General features: G+C 39.5%; 3 protein-coding genes across 7 annotated transcripts; 1 reads left to right on the top strand and 2 right to left on the bottom strand.

Annotated features, from left to right (window-relative positions):
- Positions 1 to 386: 386 nt before the first annotated feature.
- On the bottom strand, positions 387 to 5785 carry LOC309692373 (uncharacterized protein). The gene is made up of 9 exons (XM_082510774.1): positions 5702 to 5785; positions 3157 to 3462; positions 2371 to 2515; positions 2157 to 2289; positions 1948 to 2068; positions 1763 to 1841; positions 1543 to 1645; positions 1311 to 1431; positions 387 to 1132 (listed from the first exon to the last, which is right to left on the bottom strand). The coding sequence occupies exons 1-9, from the start codon at positions 5715 to 5717 to the stop codon at positions 1071 to 1073; spliced, it is 1086 nt and encodes a 361-aa protein (XP_082366900.1). The 5' UTR covers positions 5718 to 5785; the 3' UTR covers positions 387 to 1070.
- A 414-nt stretch (positions 5786 to 6199) lies between these two features.
- Positions 6200 to 9026, top strand: LOC309692374 (uncharacterized protein). Its single transcript, XM_082510775.1, has 4 exons — positions 6200 to 6450; positions 7054 to 7147; positions 7345 to 7432; positions 7533 to 9026. The coding sequence occupies exons 1-4, from the start codon at positions 6378 to 6380 to the stop codon at positions 8256 to 8258; spliced, it is 981 nt and encodes a 326-aa protein (XP_082366901.1). The 5' UTR covers positions 6200 to 6377; the 3' UTR covers positions 8259 to 9026.
- Positions 9027 to 9140: 114 nt separating this feature from the next.
- epyc (epiphycan) lies at positions 9141 to 25136 on the bottom strand. 5 transcript variants are annotated; one of them, XM_082510768.1, is made up of 12 exons: positions 24801 to 25136; positions 24368 to 24402; positions 23149 to 23243; positions 20358 to 20535; positions 14765 to 14927; positions 13872 to 14429; positions 13402 to 13596; positions 12532 to 12672; positions 12176 to 12334; positions 11865 to 12067; positions 11370 to 11465; positions 9141 to 9547 (listed from the first exon to the last, which is right to left on the bottom strand). In XM_082510768.1, the coding sequence occupies exons 4-12, from the start codon at positions 20526 to 20528 to the stop codon at positions 9377 to 9379; spliced, it is 1857 nt and encodes a 618-aa protein (XP_082366894.1). In that variant the 5' UTR covers positions 20529 to 20535; positions 23149 to 23243; positions 24368 to 24402; positions 24801 to 25136; the 3' UTR covers positions 9141 to 9376. The 5 variants fall into 5 exon arrangements, with proteins under 5 accessions (XP_082366894.1, XP_082366895.1, XP_082366897.1 ...); XM_082510769.1 differs by lacking the exons at positions 23149 to 23243; positions 24368 to 24402; positions 24801 to 25136 and adding an exon at positions 21803 to 22719; XM_082510771.1 differs by lacking the exons at positions 23149 to 23243; positions 24368 to 24402; positions 24801 to 25136 and having other exon boundaries at positions 14765 to 14923; positions 20358 to 20440.
- Positions 25137 to 25485: the final 349 nt, after the last annotated feature.

The following is a 25485-nucleotide window of genomic DNA, read 5'->3' on the forward strand; positions in this document are numbered from 1 at the left end:
AAGTCCTGTATAAAGCAAGTGAGGTTTTGCCTACCGAGGTGTTTTTAAAAATGGTATAATGGAGATGTCAGAAATAAAGTACAATTAAAAGAAATTGATGCTGATGCTGTCTACTTATCACCTTCCTCGCCACTTGGTCTACACTACCCCAAAGAAATATTTATATTCATTTACATTTCTGACTAATTTAGTGTTGACTCAACATGAATCCAAATTTTATTATAATTAGAAAATAAGACATTTCTAGTTCCCATCAAACTCTTAAGCCACGATCGCCCTCTGTAAATGTAAATGTAAGCAAGCTGTTGAAAAAATATTTGTTTAGAACTGGTCATTGAGGTTCTGGTGTCCTACTTGCATATACAAAAGGGGAAAGTCTTGGTGTGTTGTGACTTTCAAACATTTTTTATTGCATTTAGAGAATACCAAAGATGCAGTAGTCTGTTCTCCCAAATCAGTGAAACCCGTTTCTGGTGCATTTGTGCAAAGCCAAATAAACCACAAAAAGCAAAAACTGTGGCACAATGCAAAGAGGCACGGAGACTTTTCAAGGCAGTTTGTGTGTTAAAAGCATAAAAAGATCTCAAAGGTAATGTGCAAAAAGACCTCGAACTAATATTGCACAGTTACATCTCATTTTTCTACATTAAAAAAAAGGCAAATGTATCATATCCCATGCATTCAAAGTGTTTGTTATACACTTCCTTTTGTTTAATTATTGGCTATAAGAACAAATTTTCCCCTCCATCCCCATATGGAAGTGTGGAAAAAAATGCTTACTGTGACCTGAGTTGATAAGATGAATAATTTAAACAACCATGATGCTAAAAGGCAAGTTGGTAGAATGCATTATTGGAGTGGAAGATTGTCAGGCAGCATTTAAAAGTGTCCTTGTAAACTTCACCCATGACAAGGCCTGCAATGAGGTAAATTCTGAAATTCAACAATAAAAAGGATGTGTTAACCATCCAAAAATAAATCTCATATAAATCTCAAGTTAGAGGAACGTGGCAGCATCGTGGTTACGTTGCTGCACAGTCTTCTGGAGGTCAGGAAATCATCTTGATGGCTCACACCAGCACACGTCTCACCCTGCGTGTGTGATTGGTCCTGACGTTGGTCTGGATCATTGCTGTGGAAAATCATAAACAAATCAACAAAAGTCTAATGTTAAATAAATGTTACATCACTTTTTCATATTGGAACAGGTAGATATGGATAGTCAGTTGTTTATTAAAATGCCTCTAAGAGCCAACAATTAATTATTATTTCGAGTTTTTTACTACAGGATTAAAATATAAAAACTCAACCTCCAAAGTCAAGATTGTAGGATTGTCCTGCCACTGTGAAGGGCATGGTGCCTTTGTTGTTTTGTTGGTACTTGCTCTCAATGTCATCACTGGTTACTGAGCAGTCAGTGGAAGTCCTTTTCTGTTAAGACAAAATCCACAGACAAACTGTGATGATTTATGTCAATGCAATAACTCAGAAATTGTACTTTGAATAATCCTAAAAATAACATCCACTGCACAGATGACATACCCTGTGTTTGAACTCGTGCCATTTTCCACTGTCGCCTTCAAATTCCCACTGTGGCTTAGTGCCCAAGCTAAGATTCTGGAAACCTGAGGATGTTAGAGCAACTCTGCGACAACAAAATCAAAAATATTTCATAAAACAGAAAACTATGTTAAATTCTCTCATCTTATCTTCTTGACAATTTTTAACTGAACAAAAATCCTTGAGGAAAATTAACACTCACCCCCTGACTGCTTGTGGTTGCCGGTACGTAGGTCGACGGGTGACTTTCCTCTTCCTGTTTTTACTCACCTGTTGCATTTCTAAGCAAACAAACAGAAATAAGGAATAGGCTAATGACTGTTAAGAAAAAGCTGGAATTTAGCTGGAAGGGTGTTACAAATTTACAGATTAGTGAATTCACTTCACCTTTAAATTTGAGCTCCAAAGTTTCACCATTGACGTTAAAAGTAAAGGAGCTCGTTGGATTTCTCTGAAACTTTTCCTCTATGTCGGAGCTCTTCACAGGAGTGGAGACGCCTTTTGAATCCTGTCCGCGAGGGAGAGAAGAATCATTACCAAACAGACAAAGGAGAACAATTTCCATTAACTTAAGCAAAGATCTAGTTGCTATCTACCTTGGCTCCATACTTGATCCAACGACGACCCAACATGCAGTACCAAATCCACTCAGTGTTACCGTCATCCAGGCGTCTCACTCTCAATTTCTTCCCAAGAACTTTCATCCTTTTAAAGTCTATGCTCACCGCCCTGTAGAGAGAGGAAAGTTGAAGCATGTAGTGACTACAGTGTGCCTGGAAATAAAAAGTTCTTCATAAACTCATTGCTTACCCGTATGATGTGTTGTATACTTTGATGCTTTTGGTGTGGGGCAGCGAATACTGGGCCTCAAGGATGTGATCATTTTCAACATCTTTCCAGCCTCTTCCGTTATTGAGCTGCCACTGGTAGCGTCGGCCATCAGTAAGCCTCTGGTCTGGTTAGAAAAACAAAACAAAAAGACATTATATATTACATTGTAATTGGTGACTTATTACTGGACATTAAAGCTGCTCTAATATGGCTCGAACATGTAAATATATGTATAAGGTAAAATGTGGCTCTTGCAGCTATTTGTTAGGAACTAGCTGATATTGTTGGAGACCAAAGTGTTAACTGTCAGCTAGATGGCCTCACACTGGACTGTAAAATACTTTGATAAACAGAGGAGTTCATGGTCGATTCAGGGGCTGCAAGGCGCCCAAGGTCTCGTGGCGGTAAAACAAGAACAAATTATCAGCCCTCCACCACAGGAGAAGAAGTTCTCCTGAAAAACGCCCATACTATTCAGTTTTTTTCTAATTCTGCTTTCGTGAAATTTAACATTTAACATGCTTACTGAGAACTGTAGAGGCCTGCAAGCCTGAAATGTAGCTGTTTGGTTTCTTTGAGCATTGCACAGTTTGACATTGTGGGAAATTTAGTGGAACATCCTGTCCTGGGAAGACTAAAAACTGTCTTGAATGTTTTTCACTTGTGAATAATCTTTCTCACTTAAATTAAAAAAAAAAGAAAAAAAGAAAAAACGTCTTGTGGCGATAAAACAAACAACTGAAAACCCCAAAAGCAAATACTCACCATGACTAGATGATGACCGATCCGGAGTCCTGCCGCTTGCACTGGAGGGCACACCTTGACTTACAGTGTGGTTTAGTCTACATTTGGAGCCGTAACGACAGTTTCCTTTAAGAGCGTACTTGCAAACGTGTAGGTAAGCACACCTTTCTCCGTCCCTACAGTTTCCTTTGTTGTAAAACTTGCAGGGTAAAACATCTTCCTCATTGTCTTCCTCATCGTCTTCCTCATTGTCTTCCTCATCTGATGGTTCAGCGCTGTCTGACTCATTGCTGACATCAGAACCATAAGTGCTTTCATCGTCAGCCTCTGGACAAAACAACAACAAAAAATGCATGATATGCTTTCATATTTTGTTCCTTCGATATACAGCTAAATTCTTTATTTACTAAAGATACATCCCTGAATATATAAAGCAATATGAACAAATACAGGTACATATTTTTGGGCAACTTTGCTACAAGAATGGAAAAGCATAACAAAACATACAGTTCACTGTGGAACTCGACCTGCATTGAGGCCTGAATTCAACTACAGAGGGTAACTCTGAGCCAGACTCTGAAGGCACAGAAACAACATCTGATCTCACTAATGCTCAGGGCTTTGTGGTAGACCTTTCTTGTCAGAGCTGAGGATGTTAAAGTACATATGATACTAAGCAAAAGTCTTGAGTTACCCCTAATTTGTTTAGCTTTTGCTAGTAGAGTGGGGAAATTGTTCCAGAAACTTATTGAAATGTGTGAAAATATGCATGGAAATTGTCAATGTTTGATTTTACCACCTTTATACTTTAACACAGCCTTAACTCTGGTAGGAAGCCTTTTTTTTCCATTTCTTTAAATAGTCTTCAGGAAAAGCTCTCCAGGCTTTTTGAAGGGCATTCACATCTCTTCTTTGGATGTTGGTCAGCCTTTTGTTCCATTTTCTGTCAAGATGATCCCACACTGCTTCAAAAGTGTTGAGGTCCGGGCTCTGGGGATGCTGGTCTATTGTGTGTTTTTCTAGCTTTTACTACACTGAGTGTGTTTGGGCTTTTTGTCATGCTGAGAAACAAACCCAGTGCCAATCAGCTGGTACTGCATGGTGGATTTAAATCTGACTGCACTTTTCTTATGTTCATAATTCAAATTGATGAAACAATTTTGACAAGATCCCTAACACTACTGGCTGACATGCAGCTCCGAAGTATGACAGAGCCTCCGGCATATTTTACAGATTCACAGTTGTATCTCTCTCTTGATCTTTGCACATATTGATGATGATTAGAAACATAGATTTCAAACTTGGATTCATCACTCTCTAAGACCTGTTGCCACTGATTTTCAGTCCCTGTTGTTATGTAATTTGGCATACCTCAGGCTTTTCTCACTGTTTCCGTTCTTTAAAAATGGCTTCTTCTTCCGCTGAAACCATTTGTGATGAGGCTTCAGCAAACAGCAGATGGATCAACGAATATTTTACCCTTAATATCTTAAGCACATGACATTCATAACTTGAGTTAGGCGCCTTTTGTTTGCTGGAATGACTTAACATCGTTAAGCCAATGTTAAGTGGCTTAACAAACAAAAACAATGGTCAGGTACAAGCCCTGGACTGTAAATGAGTGATAAAGTAGCCAATGTCCAAAGGAAAACCATCAGAAAGTCTAGAGTAGCATTGTTCAATACCGCTTTAACAGCCTGGCTCCTTGGAAGCAAACTATTGAGAAGTGAGGGGTGGCTCAATAATTTTGTACACTACGGTATTTTTTATTTTGAAATAACGTATGACAATATAGTTTCGATATGTTGGTAATAAAGGCAGGCTGAAAACTTGTAAAGCTGCATTCCCTCACTTGTTGTTGAGCTGCTTTGTCCCTTTCACTTTAGAACTATGTTTAGCTATTATTTTTTCACCTGCTCCACCTTTCTATCTAATGTATGTTAATTATTTTATATATATGTATAAAATAACTTTTACAATTCTTCTGGTGCTATTAGAAAAATCTGAAAACAAAGTTTCTGTGCCGGTTTGTATTGCAAATAAATAACTTGTTTATCTGCTGCCCCCTGCTGGCTAGTTAAACATGCTATTAAGAGTTTCACACATGTTAATAATATACGTTTATAAAAACGTATAAATAAAAGAAAAATGCATACTAACTTTAATTAAATTATGTAAATGAGGAATTAAAACATAACTATTAAAGTCCAGCTTTCAGGTTTTATGTAGGCATTCTATGCAATCGAGCTTCACAGTAAATGAAACAGAAAGTAAACGTCTAATTCTATACAATGACAATCAGTGTCTCAGAATAAGAGTTCAAATCTAGACTATTGGTCTTGTTAAAATATTAAATATGCTGCACATTTGCACATTTTAGGCATGTTTGACCTCACAGAAAATCTTTATGGAAACTCTGATAGAATGAGAGCTGTTAAAAATAATTCGCATGTGATTTAAAGGGAAATATAAACAAACAGTAAACAAAATACCACCAGACTTTATAAAATATATGAACAGTAAAATATAGAAATGTTACAAGGAACATAGCGCGAAAGATACTCACGGCAGGAGGAGGCCATTCTGCTTTCTGCAAAACACTTTCGTTTTCCTTTGGAAGAGCCTCTCCCACATCTGATTGCCAAGAGGCTGGCACTATATATACTAGGCTAGAATAATAATGTGATCTTAATAAGGCTTACCCAATGCAACAAAGTTGCCAAAAAAATAGAGTAAACGTGTAAAGCAGCTTTTGAGAATTAGGTTTAATGGGCAGTAGTAAACATGTGTTGGTATTTTCTACACTTTGGGAAGCAGATAACTGATGAGAAACAAACAATAAACAAACACCGTTACAAGGATAAAGATAGGTGCGGAATTAAAATAATATGCAATTCTCCCGTACAATGGAACAGCATCTTTGCTTGTGCAAAATGTTTATCTCTGTATTAAAATCTGCAACATAACATCATAGATTTTTTTTTCCTATGGTGTATTATGAGATACATTTTGTTAACGCTAAACTAAACTAAAATGAAATAAAATGAAATAAAATGAAATAAAAGTGAGCTGACTCTGTCCCTGGAGTCTCCCTGTCTACAGGTGGCGGTAGTACGCTCTTTTCAAACACGAGAGGAAGAATGTAGGGTCCCTCGCAAGGAACCAACAACGGGGGCAAGGAGTCTTTTCCTACAAAGAACGCTCGATAAACGGGCTGACACCAAGTACGAGAAATAGGAAAAATGGAGTACGCAGACCACGAGTACACCAGCAGCACTTGCGATATGCATACGCCCGTGGATTTCACATATAAAAGTAAGGACAAACGACAGAAAGTGATTAAATAAGCTAACTATAGCTTGGAGCTAGCTTGCGCACGTAGGAAGTGAGAAGTACAAGTTATGCTGCCTTCATCGGACACTGAAAAGGGTGTGAATTCCAGAACTCCGACTAATAGAAGAACCAAAATAAAGATGATCTTTAAATACGACTTCGGCACTTTATATTTCTGTTTCTCTTCACCATTGAGTCGAAAGGCTGAAATATTATTGATATGATTTTTGCGTCCTTTCGATTATTTTTCCTCTTTCTGTTAAGTGAATTACATGTCTGTTGACAAGGTTTTTCTTGTAGAAAATCAATAACGCAATCCTGGTAGCAGCCATGTTTTCTTTTTCCAGCGAACGTTTAAAATGACGTAAGTCCAAGTAAAGGCTTACCTTTTCCGATGTACCATGAATGCAGCATTTGTAAAAAAAAAAAAATAAAAAAATAAAAAGTCTGTTTAATAATATTATTAAATATTATTAAATAATAGGTGTATTTAATTAATAAATAGTGATATAGTATTATACATTTTTCACACACTCTCATATATTCATTTGTAACTTATAGAATTTTTCTCTCTGTCGTTTTCAGTGAGCAAAAAAGAAATCGAAGACTTTGTAAAGCTGAGGGTTTCAAATACCTACCTCTTCTCTGGAAAGAGAAATACTTCTATGTGGGCATGGAGGTATGCCAATAATTTCAAGTTCCCAGACACTGAAAAATGCCAACTATATAGATTTCGGAACCAGAAATACTTAAAAAAAATTGTACCTTTATCTTTGCCCCATCTTACTATTACTACCAGTGATAATGGTTCATCGTTGCTTTTGATGTTAGTATAAAATTGTTTTAATCACAAGACGTGGCATATTATATTTTTAGGACCATTTTGAAACATATGGGCTTACACTGTAAGATGACCCATCATCAAGCGTCTAAAAAATGGGAAAACCTGAAGAAGAGATACAAGGTATCCTGCATCTTGTTTGTTTGTTTTCTTTTCACTTGGACAAATAAAGCTTTTTGACAAAGCTTTCTCTTTACTTCCTGCCCTCTTTCTGTCTCCTCAGGAGCTAAAGCATCCCCCAGAAGGGGTGGAAGTGTTTCCTGATGTATGGCCTTATTTCTCCTTGATGGACAATGCAATGGCGGGTCGGCTGGAGGGCAGCGCCCCCATTCTCAAGGCCTTCCCCCACAACAAAGACAATGGGGAGTTCTTGATCAAACCCAAAAAGAAGAAGTTAGCCGCAATGGTGAAGTCTTCTATTGTGGCTGCTCCAACTGAGATTGAATTTCCACTTAATGGGATTGAGGATGGGGAGGTGGTGGCGGAACAGGAGGGACCTCAGGATATAGACTGCATCTTACAAGAGGTGGAGGACGAGAGGAGGACGACGTGCAGTGAGCAACAGGTGGCAGAAAGGGAGAAAGAAGTGATGGAACGGGAGCGTCTGGTGCTGCAGAGGGAGAGAGCAGTGCTGGACAGGGAGATCGCAGTTTTGGATCGAGACCGAGCCGTGCTGGAGAGGGAGAGGGCGGCGCTGGACAGAGAAAAGGCAGTAATGGAGAGGGAGAGGGCGATGGTGGAGAGGGACAGGGATGCCTTGCGCAGGGACCGGCTGGCTCTGGAGCGAGAGAAAGCTAGACTGATGAGCCTTTCCGAAGAAAAAGAAGGGTCTGAGGAAGAGGTTACAGAAGAAAGCAGCAGCAACAGCAGCAATGTGAAAGAATCAGGCGATATGGACAGGAAACAGAGGCTAATTCATTTGTTTGAGAAGCTTATTGAGAATTTTTGAGAAAATCTCAGCTCTAAAATCCTTGCATACACTGGCTTTATCTGCAAAAATTCCCCCCTTTTTTGGCACATTTCTGAGCAGTTCCCAGTTCTCATTTGCCCTCATAAAATTAAAGATCCACATTAATAATTCACCTACTAGTTATCAATAAAAACGTTGAGCCACTCCTAGTTTGGAGAGGTCTTCAAAATGACTTTATTCACTTGTGGTTATTCCATACAGAGCACACAATAGCAACCTGTTAGCATTTTTCTTTACCCCATCCACAATCAAAATCAACAGCTTCCCGTCCCCATATTAAACAATAGTGTTTTGTTGACTGACTCTACACATCAGAGTTGTTGGTATCAGCTATTGTGCATGGTTAAAACATCACTTTTTTGTAGTGTAATATACCGAAAAATTGCAGTTCACTTAAAAAAAAAACACCTTTTTCATGATCAGAATATATATTTTTTTATATTACAGTACAGACTTTACAACCACTGAGTGTGTTTAAAATGCACATTTTATTGCATTAGATACTCATTTGACTTTTTATCAAGCTCCAGCTTTGATAACTATATTCTAGTATACATTGCCGAAAGTTATTAGATTTATTATTAATAACATTATATTTTTTTACAAAACAAATACATTTAAAGAATGTTGTCATTTTTCTGCCAACTGTGAAAACGAACACATACATGACATTTGAGGGCTTTTAACAGATTTGTTTTTCTGTGAATACTGCCTGTTGTTCACTTTTAATAAAGTTGTGGGACAGTTTGGCTTTTGACAACATTCTTGTGTGAATGTCTGTGTGTGTGGATATGGATATGAGTATCCATATCTTTTGGTGTGTACGCGTGCTGTTGTGTGCCCTGGGATAAATATCCGAACAACGGGATGAAGATGGAGTAGAGCAGTGAATATGTGCTTGGTCAGCAGAATTACACTCACTAATTTCTGTTTTTTAAGGCTGATAATTAATCTAAATGGTGTTATATCCAGCAGCATGTATGACAGTTTATTGGTAAGGCACTGTTGTAAATGAGATTTTGGATTGACGAGTGAATGAATCGTATGTGGGCTGTTAATATGTACAAATATGTGTGCGTGTGGTTATATTTGTGTGGTTAAATGAGATCCCCGATGGGTATACGGGGCAGGCAGATGTATGCCTGTGGGGTTCTGCTGAGGTTGATGGGGTTGCCGTCCAGACGGATGTCCTCCAGTGCTCTTCTGATGTAGCTGAAATCTTGGAGGTTGCAGAACGTGTCCTCGTGCATCATTTGAATATTGTTACGCTGAAACAATACAATACAACTTTATTTGTATAGCACATTTAAAACAACAGGTAGCCACAGTGCTTCACATAATCCAATCAAACAGTAGTAAAGTACAAAGGCAGATAAGCTAGCAGCTGGGAGGCATTGATTAACCGAGCATACAAGTACACAAGTACGCACATAAGCAAGCAAGACTTAACGATAAAAACAAGTTTTCAGCCGTGACCTAGGTTGCACCAAAAGCAATTGGTCAGACGATCTCAGTGTTCTACTGGGAGTATACACGCTAAGGAGATCAATAAGGTAGCTAGGTGCGATATTATTTATCATTTTATAAGTAAGCAGTAGGATTTTGAAATCAATGCGGTATTTAATTGGAAGCCAGTGGAGGCCAGTGAGAATTGGGGTGACAGACTCAAACCTATGAGTACCAGTTAGAAGGCGAGCCGTGGCGTTTTGGACGAGTTGCAGTCTATGAAGAAGGGTAGAATGAAGCCCAGTGTATAGGGAGTTGCAATAGTCTAACCTGGATGTGACAAAGGCATGGATAAGCCTTTCTAGATCCTCACGTTGTAAGTTTGGCTTGGCCTTAGAAATTAAACGAAGTTGATAGAAACAAGATTTAATAACAGAGGACACATGCTCTACAAGCTTAAAGGAGCCGTCCAGGTAAACACCCAAATTACTCGCAGAGTCGGAACGATAATCAGTGAAGGGCCCGAGGACACCAGTTAGATGGGCTCTAGGGGTATGACTGTCAAAGATTACAATTTCCGTTGTCTTGTCATTAAGGATAAGGGAATTGCTCTGCAGCCAGTATTTAACTTGTCTTATACAATGGAAGAAGCGAAGCATCGATGAAGTATCATCCTCAGTCAATTCAAAATAAATTTGAATAACATCTGCATAGCAATGATAAGAGAGTTTGTACTTTTCAATAATACGACCAAGAGGTAACATAGAGACCCAGCACAGACCCCTGAGGGACACCACAGGTAACGGGGGCAATGGAAGAGGAGTAGGTACCCATCGTGAAAGAGAAGGACCTCTCTGATAAGTAAGATTTAAACCAACTAAGGGCCATACTCGTAATGCCAACCAGATGTCCAAGCCTCATTAAGAGGATATTATGTTCCACCAGATCAAAAGCAGAGGACAGGTCCAACAAAACTAAGACCACGGTGCGCCCAGAGTCAGTAATTAAAAGAAGATCATCGAAGACCCTCAAGAGTGCCGTTTCCGTACTATGGCACAGTTTAAACCCAGATTGGAATTGATCCCAGATGTTATTCGCATTCAGATAGGTCTGAAGTTGTGATAGGACTATCAAGGATTTTTGACAGGAACGGAAGTTGGGAGATAGGTCTGTAATTAGCGAGGTTTGAGTGATCTAGGGAACGCTTTTTAAGAACAGGTTTCACTACGGCATGTTTAAAGGCAGCCGGAACACAACCCAGTGACAAAGAATGATTGATTAGTGATAATATACTAGGCCCAATTACATTAAATCCCTCCTTAATAATGCGAAATGGGAAAATGTCGTAAACAGAGTTTTTTAAACGGTCAATAATTCCCTTAACTAAGATAAAATCTTTATGCATATTAAAGCTAACAATTATAATAAAGATAATAGAAATAGAACTAAAAATAGAAAGATGTGATTTGTTGTCATTGAGCTACACTACACTGGGATCAGGTCCTAAAATTAGATAAATATTACTTGAAATAAACAACAAGAGCATGAACAAAGTCAAAATGCAGAAGCAGCGAGTTAAAACTGCTGAATTAGAGAAGAGGATGGATGGATGGATGGATTTTATGGTTTGGCCAGAGGATATACCTGTAGGTGCAGAGACCGCAGGGTGTCTGGTAGAGGCACTGGGATATAATCAATGTGGTTGTCTGTTAGGTACAGGTACAGCAGGCCAGTCATATCCTGTTTAATGTAAGGAAAGATAATCATTAATGGCAAAGAACCTTAGATATTACCTTTGTGAAAGACATTTTAAGGCACTCATGACAATACTGGATTTCAAACACTGGCTTAACATTAGAATTTTGCTAATTTAGTTGTACTCTTATCCTGCTACTTTCCTTTTATTCTGTTTCCATCCAAAAACACAGTTTCCTGCATTCAGCTGAGATAATACATGTGTGGCTGACAAACTATTGCTCCTTCCAAATGACTATGTCTGTGAAGGTTCTCAGTCATCCAGGTCATCGATGACTTCCAAATGACTAAGAAAATGTTATTTTAATTTCTTGTCGTGAGCAAATACACACAGTTTTACTTGATATGTGCGAGTCCAACTGTAAGTAAAAGAGGTGTACGTACTTTGAATGCCTCTCTATGAATACCCTTTGAGCCAACGTTATTGTGGCTGGCATCAATCAGGGTCATAGTCTCTGGGAAAGACGGCAGCTGGGAGATGTGATTTTCTCGAATCACCACCTCCTCCAGTTCAGGCAGACCCATAAAAGCTCTGTCCTCAATGGATGTTATCTCGTTGTGGGTCAGGTCAATCCTCTTCAGTTTGTCTGAAGGAAGGTGGGAAAACACATCGGAAGAAAAATTAAGCTTGCATTTAAGTTTGCGTATGGTTCTGAACTAATAGTGATGTGTTTTTATTCAAAATGGAAACATACTCATGGAGGCAAAGTCAGACTTGTTGATCTTTTTGATTCTGTTGTAGCGAGCATAGAAGTGAGTGGTGTCTTTGGGGAGAGGGGGCACACTATCCAGATTCAAGTCATCGCAGTAGACTGAACCACCAAGGCATGTGCACAGCAAGCAAATGGGCATACCTGGAATACATGGACAAGAAGAAGGAAAACAGAAAAAGGAAGACATGCCATAGTAGCTTGTTAAAAAGTCCCGAATCCTCCAGAGACAACCATCCACAGGTCAAAGTTAATAAAAATCAGGTCCAAGCACACCAGAACTTTCCAAGTCCAAAGGGGATATAGGTTTTATATAACATTCCCATCTGTTCTATACTGACCTCGTCTGTCAACCACAGGCTCTTCAGGCTTGTCTGGCTCATCAGGCTCACTGGGCTCTGGCAGCTCAGAGCTCACTGACCCTTCTACAGTGCCAGCACCCTCTTGAGGGCTTTGTGTTGTAGGTGGAAGCAGCTTCTCCTCTTGTTAGAGACAAGATTAGGTGTTAAAAATAAAGGTTAGATCATAGACATGGGACAAGACATCTGGCAAACAGTAGCCCATGGTTTGCCGCAGTGTTTTAGCAGTGTTAAGCAAGAGTTTATGACTTTAAATGACAAATGAAAATAAGACTCTGATGTTAATAACATGAAATATGATTTGCAGAGTGGTCGCAAACAGTGTGGGTGTTAGTAAAGAACAAACCGACAGAAACAAATTCAGATGGCTTCTATGGTGGGATACTAAGCTATGAAGGAAAGAACGTTCAGGGAAAGCCACAGGAAGTATTTCTATAATCGATTTTCCCATTCTGCACAACTGTGCCCATTTTTTTAACCTTGCATAGTTTATGGGAACCTTGAACATTTTTTATTAAAGTAAACTTTTATATCCTTGTTGTTTCTGTTCTGCTTTGGGGTTCTGAGCCCTAATAATTATCCTTTTCCTAAAAACAATGCTGATAATGTCTTGATGCATTTTCAATCATCCAGGAAAGTAAATCTCCAAAAGTTGATTCTGTTCATCTGGACGAAGCGTTTAGTGGGAGAAACGTTTCGAAGACTGGAGAAGTCACTTGGATGAGTGACGAAACGTTTCTCCCACAAAACGCTAAGTCCAGATGAACAGAATCAACTTTCGGAGACTGCTGATAATGTGAGACATAGCCTTTAGTACTGCCTGTCTTCCCCAAGTCTAGATTTGGTACTGACCTTCAAAAGTGGTGGGGAGCAGAGTTACAGGGACCTCAGTTTCTCCAGATGCAGAGACACTAGAAATCCCAGAGATTCCGGATACTTCTCCAGAGACTCCATCATCTCCCGAAACCTCTGGGATTCCTGAGAACTCCCCAGAAGTACCTAGTGTCTCCTGGGCAATAATGTCTGGAGTGATTGGCAGCTCCTCCTCTTGTTAGAGCCAATGTTTGGTGTTAGGAGTGGTAACGTTGGGAGGTGAAAGGTAAGATGGACAATGAATCAACCCATTAACCAATCAATCACTCTTGAGAGATAAAATGTTAGAAAGAAAGTGATTATGAGTAAAAAAGTCCAGTAGCACAAATAATTATGAACAACATTTAACTACATTAAAAAGCAAAGCAGTTAAATGAAATTTAGGACAATCAACATAAATCCCACAAAGAATGACAAGTTAGATACTAATATGGTGCAACGATACTAACCTCCAGATATAAATGTTATCCTTTGGTCCCCGGACTCAAAGTCCCCAGAAACCCCAGATATTCCAGAAGCCCCTGAGCTCAAAAGATCTCCGGATACCTCAAAGCCAGACTGGTCTCCTGACCCTCCAGAACCCAAATGGAGTTCAGTGGAAATTCCAGAACCTCCAGAGGCAAAATCGGCCGAGGTTCCAGAAATAGCAGATCCCATGAAATCTCCGGATCCCAAGAGATCCCCAGATATCAAGAGACTGCCAGATATCAATGATTGGCTGGATTCTCCCGAGATGTGGAGCTCCTCTGAGGTTCCGGAGATCAGCACAATGTCTCCAGAGCCTCCAGAGCCTCCTGAGGCGCTAGAGACCAGAATCTCTCCTGAGCCTCCAGACCCTGAAGCTCCGGAAGCCCCAGAAGCCCCAGAGGCCCCAGAAGTTCCAGAAGCTCCAAAGGCCCCAGAGACCCCAGAAGCTCCAGAGGCCCCAGAGGCCCCAGACTCTACAGAGATCCAGAAATCCTGAATGATACGAGGTCTATCAGTGGGTGTCAGACGAAGCTCCACCTCTTGTTAGAGACAAGATTAGGTATTAATGAACAGATAGATGAGATTAACACAGTTCACAATGATGATGATTACATGCAACAATAGATGACAAATGGGCACATTTAACCACTGACTGCAAGTTAAATGGATGACATGCACATGGAACTGATTATCACAGGTAGACGATGAGGATGATGTGTTTCGAGGAAAGATTAGTGCCTTCTTTCTAAGTTAAGTAATGCTGCTTTCACACATCCAACGGCCCAATGCTGGACAAGACCCTTTCTCTTTCATATTTACTGAACTTACTCATGAAGTAGTTCTATGATAAAGACTTTTTCTCCTTTTTTCAGACCTTTTTGTGTGTCTAGGCCCATGAGAACCCCAGATCCTCCCGAACCCTGAGGGACTAGCTGGGGTTTTAGAGGCAACTCTTCTTCTTCCTTCGGCTGCTCCACTTCGTTCTGTGTTTCCAGTGAGCCCTCATATTCAGGTGGGGGCAGTGTTCCAATCTCTATCTGAGGGAAAGACAACAGCAGTGAGTTAAAAATATATGAGAACTGCATTTTAAAATAAACATGATAAAAGATGAAATAAAGCATTAGAAAAGTTACTTTTTTATGGCTCTATGTGACAAAAACTTGCATGGGGACAAAACTGTGTAGTGCTGTTAGACAAATTTTTTCTGATTTTGCCTCTTTACATCAGCTGTTGGAGTTTAAATCAAACAATCAATATGTGACAACTTTAATTCAGGGGGTTTAACAGAAAGTTTATATTAACTGTGCAGGAATTTTACAGTCACCTTATGCATAGTTATATAATTGACAGAAGATACATCATTTTAAATTTAAAAATAGTTTTGAATGCTTGGATGAAAATCATTTGCAGTTTCCTCCCATGAGATTATCTACAGGCCCCTTTTCATCCACTTTTAGTCGCTGCTTGTTTGTGGGGTTTTCTTCACTCAGTTTTGTATTTATTAACTGAAACGCATACCGTGTTCGTTTGAAATAAGATGACTGACTGAAAAATTGAAAAATATCCCATTTCTTTGCCTCGGAAAACTCTTGGTTTGAATTATGCTTTGAGGCTTCGTCTATTTTGAAGCACTGTCTAACCAGTTTTGAGGGATTTGTCTGAATATGTGCAATGAGTATGGTCCTTTACATCTCATAATTCATCCTGCTACTTCTATTAGCAGCCACATCATCAATACAAACCAGTGGCCCATGGCATAAGATTGCCTCTGCCATGTTTGAAACATAATATGGTAATATTTGGATCATGAGCTGTTTCTCTCTTTCTTGATCATGTTTATTTTTCTTCTTCATTTGTCACATATCAGTTAATTTTCTAATGATTTCTGAGCCTATCTATGAAAACTATGCATAGCAACAGCTGCAATTCATAAAATTTAAATGAAAAATTTTCCTAAAACCTACTGAAAAGAAGCTGAAAGTCTGGACTGCAATCAGATATTGACTGTTTGTTTTAAATTCCACTGTGGCCGTGTAAAGAGGCAAAACTACAACTGTTGTGGACAAATCAAGGACCTAACTGTACTTGGCATTTTGGCATACAAAATATGCCTCAGCACTGGTGATGTGCAAACCCTGCTCTGTTTACTATCTCAGCACTCATATTTTTCCCAGTTACTTTCACATTTAGTACTCCTGTGCTAAGCTCAGAGTCAGCGCACAGGCACCTGATAATTGCTGTTTGTTTGCCTGTTTGTTAACAAGACTGCGTAAAGACAGCAGTGTCGAATTCTGTGAAACTTAGAGGAGAGGTTGAGCAGACAAAAAAATAATGATCCAAAGATTTAAGAAAAGACACCAACAAAGATCTCCATAAACAGGAAAGTATTTTTTGATTCATAACCTTAAATTTTAACCACTAGATGGCAGCAAATTGTGCTGAAGAAACTATCCACTGCAGAGCGTGCACTATTTATCTAGCTCAGATTCATAAAAAAACTAAAAAACATCCAGTGCTGTCCAGTTTGTAAAATGCAAAATAACCTTTGCTCAGACTTTATAGAGATTCAGCCAAGAACTCTGTTTTATATCTGCTAGTAAGTGACCAGTAAAGCAGCGATACTACATCACAGTAAATATTACAGTATTTTTTTCTATAGTAAAAAGGCACTGCATATTTTACATAATCCAGCACACTGGGCAGCTTAAAGACTGTAAAAGGAACATGCAGCGACAACTCTGAAAATGTCACAAGTTTCACAATACCAAATTACTTTGTAAATCAAGACTTAGCACCTTTGTTGATCAAACAGGCAATTTTAATTGGGGAAATTATAAAAATGAGACAGCTCTGCCAAACCAAGAAAGCTTTATACACAGCTGTGCCTTTTGGTTCCTTCATTAAAGGCTTCGGGTATAGCCATTTGCTATTTTAATTATATTTACAGTCTTTGCAGTTGCTCTTCTGACAGCTCAAGAAACCTGCAGTTCTATTCTTCTCCAGATGAGGGCAGTGAACTCCCACACACTTCACACAGGTAGTACCTGACACTGTATAACGCCCCTCAAGGCTGAGTCAGTCCTTCAAAAAGGGAATGGTCCTTGTGGAACCAAGACTCACATGGTAGCTGCACAGATCCATTTCTCAGCCTTTTTATCTAGTTTTAACCAGAGTAATCAGATATCTGTAAGCTAAGAGGCATCAAAGGAAATGTATGTCAAGTGAATGCAGTCAAATTATTGAGAATAATTAACTACCTGAAATGTAACTGAGGAAAAAAAGGCTTGTACCAATGAAAAGCTATTCATTCATATATTTTGCATTTTAAAGTTTTCCTGAGAAAAAGCTGAGGATACTACAATGAGGTAGGCCTTTAAAACGTCTTGCACTGAAAAATCTAACTGCTGCCCCCCCCCCCCCCCTTCCCCCAAACATATACACCCGAGGGGAAAGAGGGGGTAACAAACAACACTGAAAAAAAGTTTCTGAAATCCTGGATTTTGGGGAATAAGGGATGTGAAAGGAGAAATGTGGAGCGTTAAGCCAAAACCAAAATGTATAAAATTACCGACCAAGCCAAAATTAAGGGTATTACTGTTATATTAGTATATATGAATATATTCATAGGCAAGTAAAACATGTTTGAGAGTCAGATGAAATCTTTCCAAACAAATTTCACCAATGTCCTCCAGCTTATCGACACAAAATAAGTGAGCAGTTTGGAAAAGTACTGAAAACTCCATAGACACCAGCCATAGGCTCTTAGTCATATGGGGTGCAGCATGTATGTATGTATGTAATATCTAGTCCTTCGAAAAGCCACATGAGTTAAACTCACTTAAACTCTTGCTGAGTGAAAAAGATAGCACACCGTCTACATGCAGAATGTCTATTAAAGGAGCAGAGTCACATTCTGGGAAATTGGATTATTCTCCAAAGCTTAGATAATACTCCATCTTAGTTACACTTTTTGAATCAATCATTTTTCATATAGTTACTTCTAGAGTGCAGGTTGGTAAAACTGTCCTACTTTTGGACAGAGCTATGCTATCTATGCCATCTATTACTCTTCCGATTGTCGTCTTTGCCCTGACAAGCTGCTGGCAGCGCCACATAGACTGTAAATTAAAGATGGACATGGGGTCTGAAACGTGGAGAGAACACAGGTTGTGCAAGGTAGTGCATTCAAAAATTCAATTAAACCTGCTTTGCTTCTAATGGCCAGCGGGGGTCAAACCTTTGGCTGCCAAAAGAGGTCTGATTGTTTAGATGTCAATGAGAAAATGTTGCTCACTATGTTGTTTCCATATTCCAGGATGTTCCATGGTTTTTAAAAAAATATATGACAATAGCCAAAAAAGCTTAAATCGGTTAAGCTTTAGCCTGGCATTGGTCTTCTTACCTTACATGAAACATGAAAGCAATAAGTCATATTTTCTTTACACTCTGAACAGTTATGTGTCATTTACCATTGTTCAAAACTTACATCCAACCTCTGGATGGTAACAAAAAACAAAACAAATAAATAGAATCTCTAATTAAGTGAACCATCCAGCTCCTAAGATGTTATAAAACTCAAGAGAAAATAGATAAGAGGCAGACTGAAGATCATGATGAAACTAATGTGCCTGCATGAATCCAAAGTTGGTGATTAAAGCATGTCCAGAGTATTTGAATGCAGCAGACTGAACAAGATTGGCTTGGATAACAAAGTAGATGAGCCTTTAGTTCTCTCAAAAGAGACAAGCCCCGAGGAGAAAGGAGAGAAATACCAAACGAGAGCTGGCCGTGGAAAGTAAAGACTCAGCATTCCAGAGGCATGGAGCTCATCATCGCTCCATTTCTCCCATGAGATCTGATGTTTGTGTGAAAAATACAAAAACCTCTCCTAAATCTTCACTCTTTTTAGAAGAGCGCTCTCTCAGATGATCTGCCCTCTCAACAAAACTAAATGAGAGACCCTTAAAAACTGCAATTATGAGTCAAAGCGTTATGTTTATTCAGCGTGGACAGCATGAAAAAAGATTCTAGTTACTCTAAATGCACTTTGTACTGCTTCTCCTCTTCCGACCCACACAGACTTCCACAAAACCTCTTGAAACTTGCTGAGTAATTTCCGATTTTATTAAACGCAGACATTATCAAAGCCATTCTCTTACAACACATGAAAACATTCTCACACCCAGCAGCTCCAAATGTAACTCTGAGCTGTAAAACTACACATAAAATATGCCAGTGAAGTTGATTAAGGCTAAAAAGCTTGGGTGGCACTAGTTTCTATGGAGGTGGATGACAAAAAACTTTTCATAAGCTGGATTGTGGAGCAGACCTTAGATAAGAGCAGTTTTGTAAGTGCAGTTCACATCAGGTTTGATTTAAGTCACTGGCTCAGAGGGAGCCAGCTGAAAATCTGATGTCATTTTGACACTGCCTTGGACTAATTTCCTTGTCACAAAGAACAATAAATTGACATGAATTCTGGCTATAGCTTTCAATCCCACTGTGTCTGCAAGGCTTGCCACATCACTCTCAGCTTGAGCTGTGATATGAGATTTGAAGGGCACTTCTTGAATTCACGTCTTTCCTTTGTAGCCATTACCGATCTCCATTCATCTTTAAAAGCCGCTCTCCTGCATAGAAACTTCCAGTAACGAGAAAACACCTAGGGGTTTTCTCGTTACTGAAGGTCATCTAGTCACTGCTTTTAGTAAAGATTCCAGCTGTCTAGCCTCCAGAGGACTGACATGCACCTGCGAAATCTGTATGAAGATCTGTTGGAAGCAGATAAAGCTTTAGCTGTGTTTGCCCTTTCCCTCTACCTGTTACTTACATGTATCTGCTTGAAAAGGCAAACATAAAATAAGGTTGAAATCAGCTTCTACACAATAAGCAAAACAGTCAACAGTTCAAAGTGCATCAGCTGCAGTTGGACATCAGTAATATGTAAGTAAAACTGGTGGCTGCAATGTCTAAAATTATTTTGGACGCATAAATCTGGAAAACATTTAGCTTCCCAGTGGCTCCTGGACAGCAGCCGGTTCCCTCTGTGCTCAGTGAACCTGGTGACCTCAAATCAAATTGTCCCAGCAGCCTTTATATTTTAAAACATCAGCTGTCTGTCATGTTGATGTGATAAAATATGATTCATATTTTCTGTCTATCTTCTCAAGTTTTTTCAGTAATCAATCAGCATAAAATTTGTCGCACAATCTTTACACACAGACTAGAGGACATGTGTCTTCTAAATGTTTTTGAGAATCGGCAATAAATTCAACAGACCACATGCTGCTAAATGAAATAAATTCCATGTCTGTGAAAATGCCTTTATAGCGGTTGCTCTAGAGTAAAAAGTTTAAGGTGACCTATTTATTTTTATGATTAAAGGCAAAAGAGTCTGGAAGGGGTTTAAAAGCCTGAAACATACATTTTCTCTTGCATAAACTCAAAAAAGAAATTGTGTTTCTTACCTGAGGCTCACCAATTGTCAGGACATCCTCATAGTCACTCTCCAAATTGAAATTGTCATCATAGTTAGTGCTACTGTATGTGTCTAAGTGCGCTTGCCGGGAAAATCTGGGGCTGGCCACCGCCGCTTTGAGGACGAAGAGTCCGAACAGAAGCCGCACAATCATCCTCATAGTCCACCTTGATGAGGGCAGAGTCACAAAGTCAGTGGGGAATGTGTGATTAAAAGATTTTACAGACGTATGTGAAGTATAGCACATTACAGGGAAATTACACATTCACATGGTGACTTTTTTTACTTAGTAGTTTATTGTCACTTGCAAAATGTAAAAAATGACACGAAAAAAGACGTGGACAGCAAATTTTAAGAGGTTTCCTTAAATAAAACCCTTTTAAACTGGTTCATTTTTACAGTACAAAGACATCTGTTGTGAGTAATGTGAACATGGTGTGTAGTAAAATATAGTTCCATATGCTGTCGGTGCACAGCAGAGCATGCCTTTGAACCTTACTCCATAACCAGTTCGAGATACTGGAAGGATAACCAGTCTACAGTGCTGCACACCAAAGCTTGACTTTGGGTTCCATCTGTAAGGTCAATGAATTCATTATCATGGTGCAGACAGCTCAGGGGATCAAAATATGAGGGCCTCCTGCTTTGCTTTAGCCAGAGGCTTTCTTTTCCATGGAGCAACCATCTTGGCTTAAATAGGTACTCGTCTGTGGTATGTCAAAGGTCAAAAGTCAGAGTTGATCTGATAATGAACCAGGAGAGGATTTTGTTTAGTCTCATTAAGGCTAAAGAATTTTAGAAATTCACTTTCAGCCTGTGGTATTTATGGCTGAAGTAAAGATTTTGGGGATATTTGATCATATAATGGGATACTCTAAAAGTGGAAAATCAAAATTAGTATGTGTAATTTTTATCATTAGCCCTGGCCTAGATACGATAGCTGCTGTTCATAATCTTCTGCACAGGTCTACTTAGTTCACCAAGGTTGGTCAGTTCTTAAGTATTATTCTAAAGTGGGAAGCACTAATAAGATTAACATATGCTAATTAGTGCTTAATTAGCTGGCACCACAGACAGTGGGCTTACGACTTTAATCGTTTGTCAGTATGCTAGTGTGTCAATGTTCGAAACACTAATAGCAGGTGTAGTCACATTGGAACTGATATATTTTTACAGATTAAAGAGAGTCCTGTAGGCTATCACAGAGAAAGGAGCGTAAGGGAAGAGAAGAAGAAGAATTTGACGAAGATAGTAGACAAGATGTTGGCCCTCAGGGTTAGATGGAGAGAGCGAGGAAAGGACTGAGTAGAAGAGAGCAGCAAGAGAGCAACAAGTGTGTGTGTGTGTGTGTGTGTGTGTGTGTGTGTGTGTGTGTGTGTGTGTGTGAGAGAGAGAGAGAGAGAGACAGGTTTCTAAGCTGAATCGACCCCTCACCCTTCACAGAGGGCCTTTATGAGGGCCGGTTGCTGCCTGTCTCAGCACTCAAACTCCAAATTCCACCGAGGTTTGTGGACAGGATGGCAGCGAGTTACAGCTGCAAGGAAAAGCTTCATTCAGCAGCAGCGACACTCAAACACACACACACATACACACAGAGATCCACGTTCATGCACACACTTGGAAAGACGCAATCCTCTCACAGATGCACACTCTGTTTTAACACACCTATCTTTCAGTGAGAGAAAACTGAGAAACCTCTGCTGCTACTATTTTGGGATGAGGACAGATATAAAACCAAAAAAACAGCTTCCTAGGTTATTTAAGTCATGAATCTAACCTTGTCAGTATGAGAGGGACAGAGTTAATATGCAAATCAGTCTCTTCGTTGTCCCTCCAACATCAACTTAGTGCACTCTGCTGAGATAACTTGATCTGACTGGTTATCATTGCTATTTAAACAAACCGCCCGTCATGGAGCTACGCAATCCAGCACAGCTAGACTGAACGAACTATACTAAAGACAGAGGTGTGCTTTTACTCAGGCCATCACAGTGTACAGTGTGTGGAAACTGTATGTATGTAAGACTGGAGCCTCCAGACTACTTCTCTGTTATGCTTGGCTTTGCATTGGGCATTCCTGATATTCAGTGATTCTGCCTTTTCCCCTCAAAACCCACAAGCAAATAAGTGATGCCCACTTGGCTGTTGGTGCAAAACAATCTGGGTTATTTGGACTGCAAGAAGGTTTAATTTGCATTGAAAAAATCCTCTATCAAAGCAGGTGACTAGGCAGTGAGAAAAGTATGGTATGCACTTGTATGTAACTATACTTTGAGGGAGAATATTTGCAGAAAGTTTTCAATTATTTAAGATTCTCAGCAAAGTAGAAGACGTTTTCTGCAGAAGTTGAGCAAAAGATGTTATGAAAAGGTGCTATTTATGCACTTTTTCATGAACACCTGCTGTTATTTCAAAGACTAAGGTCATTTTTCACAAATACATACACTACAGGAATACGTAACGACATTTGAAGAAACAAGGAAAAATCAAAAGCCTTAAATTTGATACTGTGAAACACCTGTCTAACACAACTGAATAACATGTAAAACATTATGGACCCCCCAAAAAATCCCTTAGAAAGCACCTGCATATCTTCAAAAGTAAACCCAGGAGAGAAATTAAAGCCCCTGCCACACCATCTTATTTGTGTTGTAGCTCATTTTAAAAACTCTGAATAGGAGTGTTTTTGGAAGGCTTAGCTGAGCAACTCTTCCTGCCTAATCCTCTGCACCAAAGAGCCATTCAACCAGCAAGATGAAGATAGCACCAAAAACTCTTACCTCCGTCTCCTGCTTTCCCGAATGGTCCCGTCAGCCGTGATGGAGATGCTGAGGGCTCCGGGACTTGGCCAATGGTGAGAGGTCGCACAGGGTGCCTTGAAGAGGGAGGGTGCGTGTGTGAAGTGTGTGAAAGGTGTGTGTGTGTGAATTTGACAAGTGTGTAGACGTGTGTGTATGTATAGGTCTGTGCGCTCTGGCAGACCTGAGTGCCCTGCCGCTTATGTGTGAAGGTAGGCACTGAGACTGATTGGACCAGAGCAGATTGCTTTTGGTCACTCAGAGTGCACCCACCCCACACTGTACAACCACATGCACAACCCTCTCAAACATTACACACACTATACACGCACATGCACACACACGCACACATCAGACACAAAGAAACAGAGAGTAAAGGCCTACCACTGGCAAAATATCCGGCCATCCCTTTTAAGAATATGCATTATTTTTCTAAGAAGTTGGCTCAGTCAGATTGAAATATTTCCCTGTGTTTTCCTCAGGTGAAACTCTGGCATGTGTTGCTTTCATGTATGAGGGGGATCCACGGGGACCTTATACACAATGGGACCTCTGTAAGAAGCCCCTGTTAGCATAGTGCTGAGAGGAAGTCCCTGATTTAGGAAGGCCTCTGTCCTCCTTTTGGGTTGAAGCAAATTTCTCTTTGCACCATCAGCTGCTCAGTGGTCTGCTTTAACTACAAGCCTGATTTTAGTTGTAGGAGAACTATGGATGTCTTAACTGATGGAAAATATTCTGATCAGGGTTCAGACCCCCAAGGCAAGTGATTCTTCTAAAGTCCTGATGTAGATTTAAGGGGATTCTACTGACATTGCAAAGACAGCCTGGCTCATTAATGTCCCTTGTTAAAATAAATATGGGACACATACACACATGCAAACACAGAGAGCAAGTCAGCATTATTTGGCCATAGTTTTGTCTGAACCTGTCCACTTCTCCCTCAGGAGGTAGCTCTAGACCTTATGATGAATGACAGGCAAACCTCTAACCTGCCATATATGCTGGGATTTATATCCACAGCTTTTGTTCTGCCAAGCACTCTTTAGAGGAAAGAACACAATGAACTTTTACCCAAAATATCATACCTGAGACAATGATTTATCACACAGGAAGCATGGGACAGTACCCTAAAAAGTGTTGAAGTTGATCTCCTGTCAGAACATTTATGTGAGTGGTTCCTAATCTCTCTCATTTGACTTACCCTCAAAGCCCTGTTGGATCCAGGGGTTGGTAAACCTTGGTGACATTTTGATGAGGAAAGAATTAAAAACTCGTTATTTCCCTATTCCACTTAATGTCTTGCTATAATAATGTGGCTCAGAATGAGGCAAAAGAAACATTTTCCTTTCATGTCAACCTTTGTTATTTTCATGCTAGCAGACTTAACCTTCCTAACAATGACAAATACATTGTGCAAAACGCCTCATTAATGAGATGTCTCATCTTTCCCCATAACCATTGTCTTACTATATTAGGTATTCACGTACTAAATTTAGCAACTTTATTACGTATAACTAACAAATCTTGTTTAGTCAACTGTTACTTTTAGCTAACAATTTTAGCTGCTAGCCATAATGCTATTAGCTAGCTGTTTTAGTCACATTTACAAGCAACTGACACTTTTTAAATATTACCTTATTCAAATTAGATGAGTCAGTCTTTCCATATATATCTTAGCTATTGCAACTGTGTTTGAAATATTGCTGAATTAGCTAACTGACTTGAGCTTATGCAGATGTCACTCCAAAGAAGAGAAAATTCTAGTTGCAAAGTTGAAAAAGCAAGAAAATAGCAATTCATGAATCATATATCACGTTCTTGAGTAGAACCTGGTCAATACATTGCAATTTTAGCTAGTCTGGCGTGGCTGCCCCAACTTTCTGAGTTGTAACACCGACTTGGGGGGTGTCAGAATGTTCTGCTGCAGTGGAACTTAGAAATCGCTACTTCCTGCTTCTCTCCCACATAGCTTTCTGGTCCAATAAACAAAGCCATTGTTGAAGTGATTTAAACTTGCATCCTTTCTGGAGGCTACCACATGGCTATACTTTTGATTGCAAAAAGGCTTCTCTTTGAGTTCATTAGCTATTAGCCAGTAAGCAAGTGGTTTCACGGTTATAGTGTCTTTAGCCACTTTTGGTTTCTTGCAATCAAGATGGCGACAGCAGAAATGTTAAAGGATGCAAAACTGGATTTCAGATTATCTGGTATGTCCATCTTTAATACTGTCACTGTTAGTATGCTAACATATTTAGGAGCCTACTCTTTACATAGCCCTATCTAGTCTGGTACCTACATGCTAATAAATTAAAATAAATA

This window comes from Aulonocara stuartgranti, assembly GCF_965226115.1.
Source record: "Aulonocara stuartgranti genome assembly, chromosome: 17".
In the NCBI taxonomy this organism is placed as follows: domain Eukaryota; kingdom Metazoa; phylum Chordata; class Actinopteri; order Cichliformes; family Cichlidae; genus Aulonocara; species Aulonocara stuartgranti.

Coding starts and splice junctions, on each gene's coding strand:
- LOC309692373 (XM_082510774.1), bottom strand. Junction 1,842..1,947: donor TTTGGAGCTCAAATTTAAAG/GTGAAGTGAATT, acceptor TTGTTTGCTTAG/AAATGCAACAGGTGAGTAAA. Junction 1,646..1,762: donor CAACCACAAGCAGTCAGGGG/GTGAGTGTTAAT, acceptor TTGTTGTCGCAG/AGTTGCTCTAACATCCTCAG.
- LOC309692374 (XM_082510775.1), top strand. CDS start 6,378: ATGGAGTACGCAGACCACGAGTACACCAGCAGCACTTGCGATATGCAT. Junction 6,451..7,053: donor CGTGGATTTCACATATAAAA/GTAAGGACAAAC, acceptor TGTCGTTTTCAG/TGAGCAAAAAAGAAATCGAA. Junction 7,148..7,344: donor ACTTCTATGTGGGCATGGAG/GTATGCCAATAA, acceptor TTATATTTTTAG/GACCATTTTGAAACATATGG.
- epyc (XM_082510768.1), bottom strand. CDS start 20,528: ATGAGGATGATTGTGCGGCTTCTGTTCGGACTCTTCGTCCTCAAAGCG. Junction 13,597..13,871: donor GATAACATTTATATCTGGAG/GTTAGTATCGTT, acceptor GGCTCTAACAAG/AGGAGGAGCTGCCAATCACT. Junction 11,466..11,864: donor TTCATAGAGAGGCATTCAAA/GTACGTACACCT, acceptor TACATTAAACAG/GATATGACTGGCCTGCTGTA.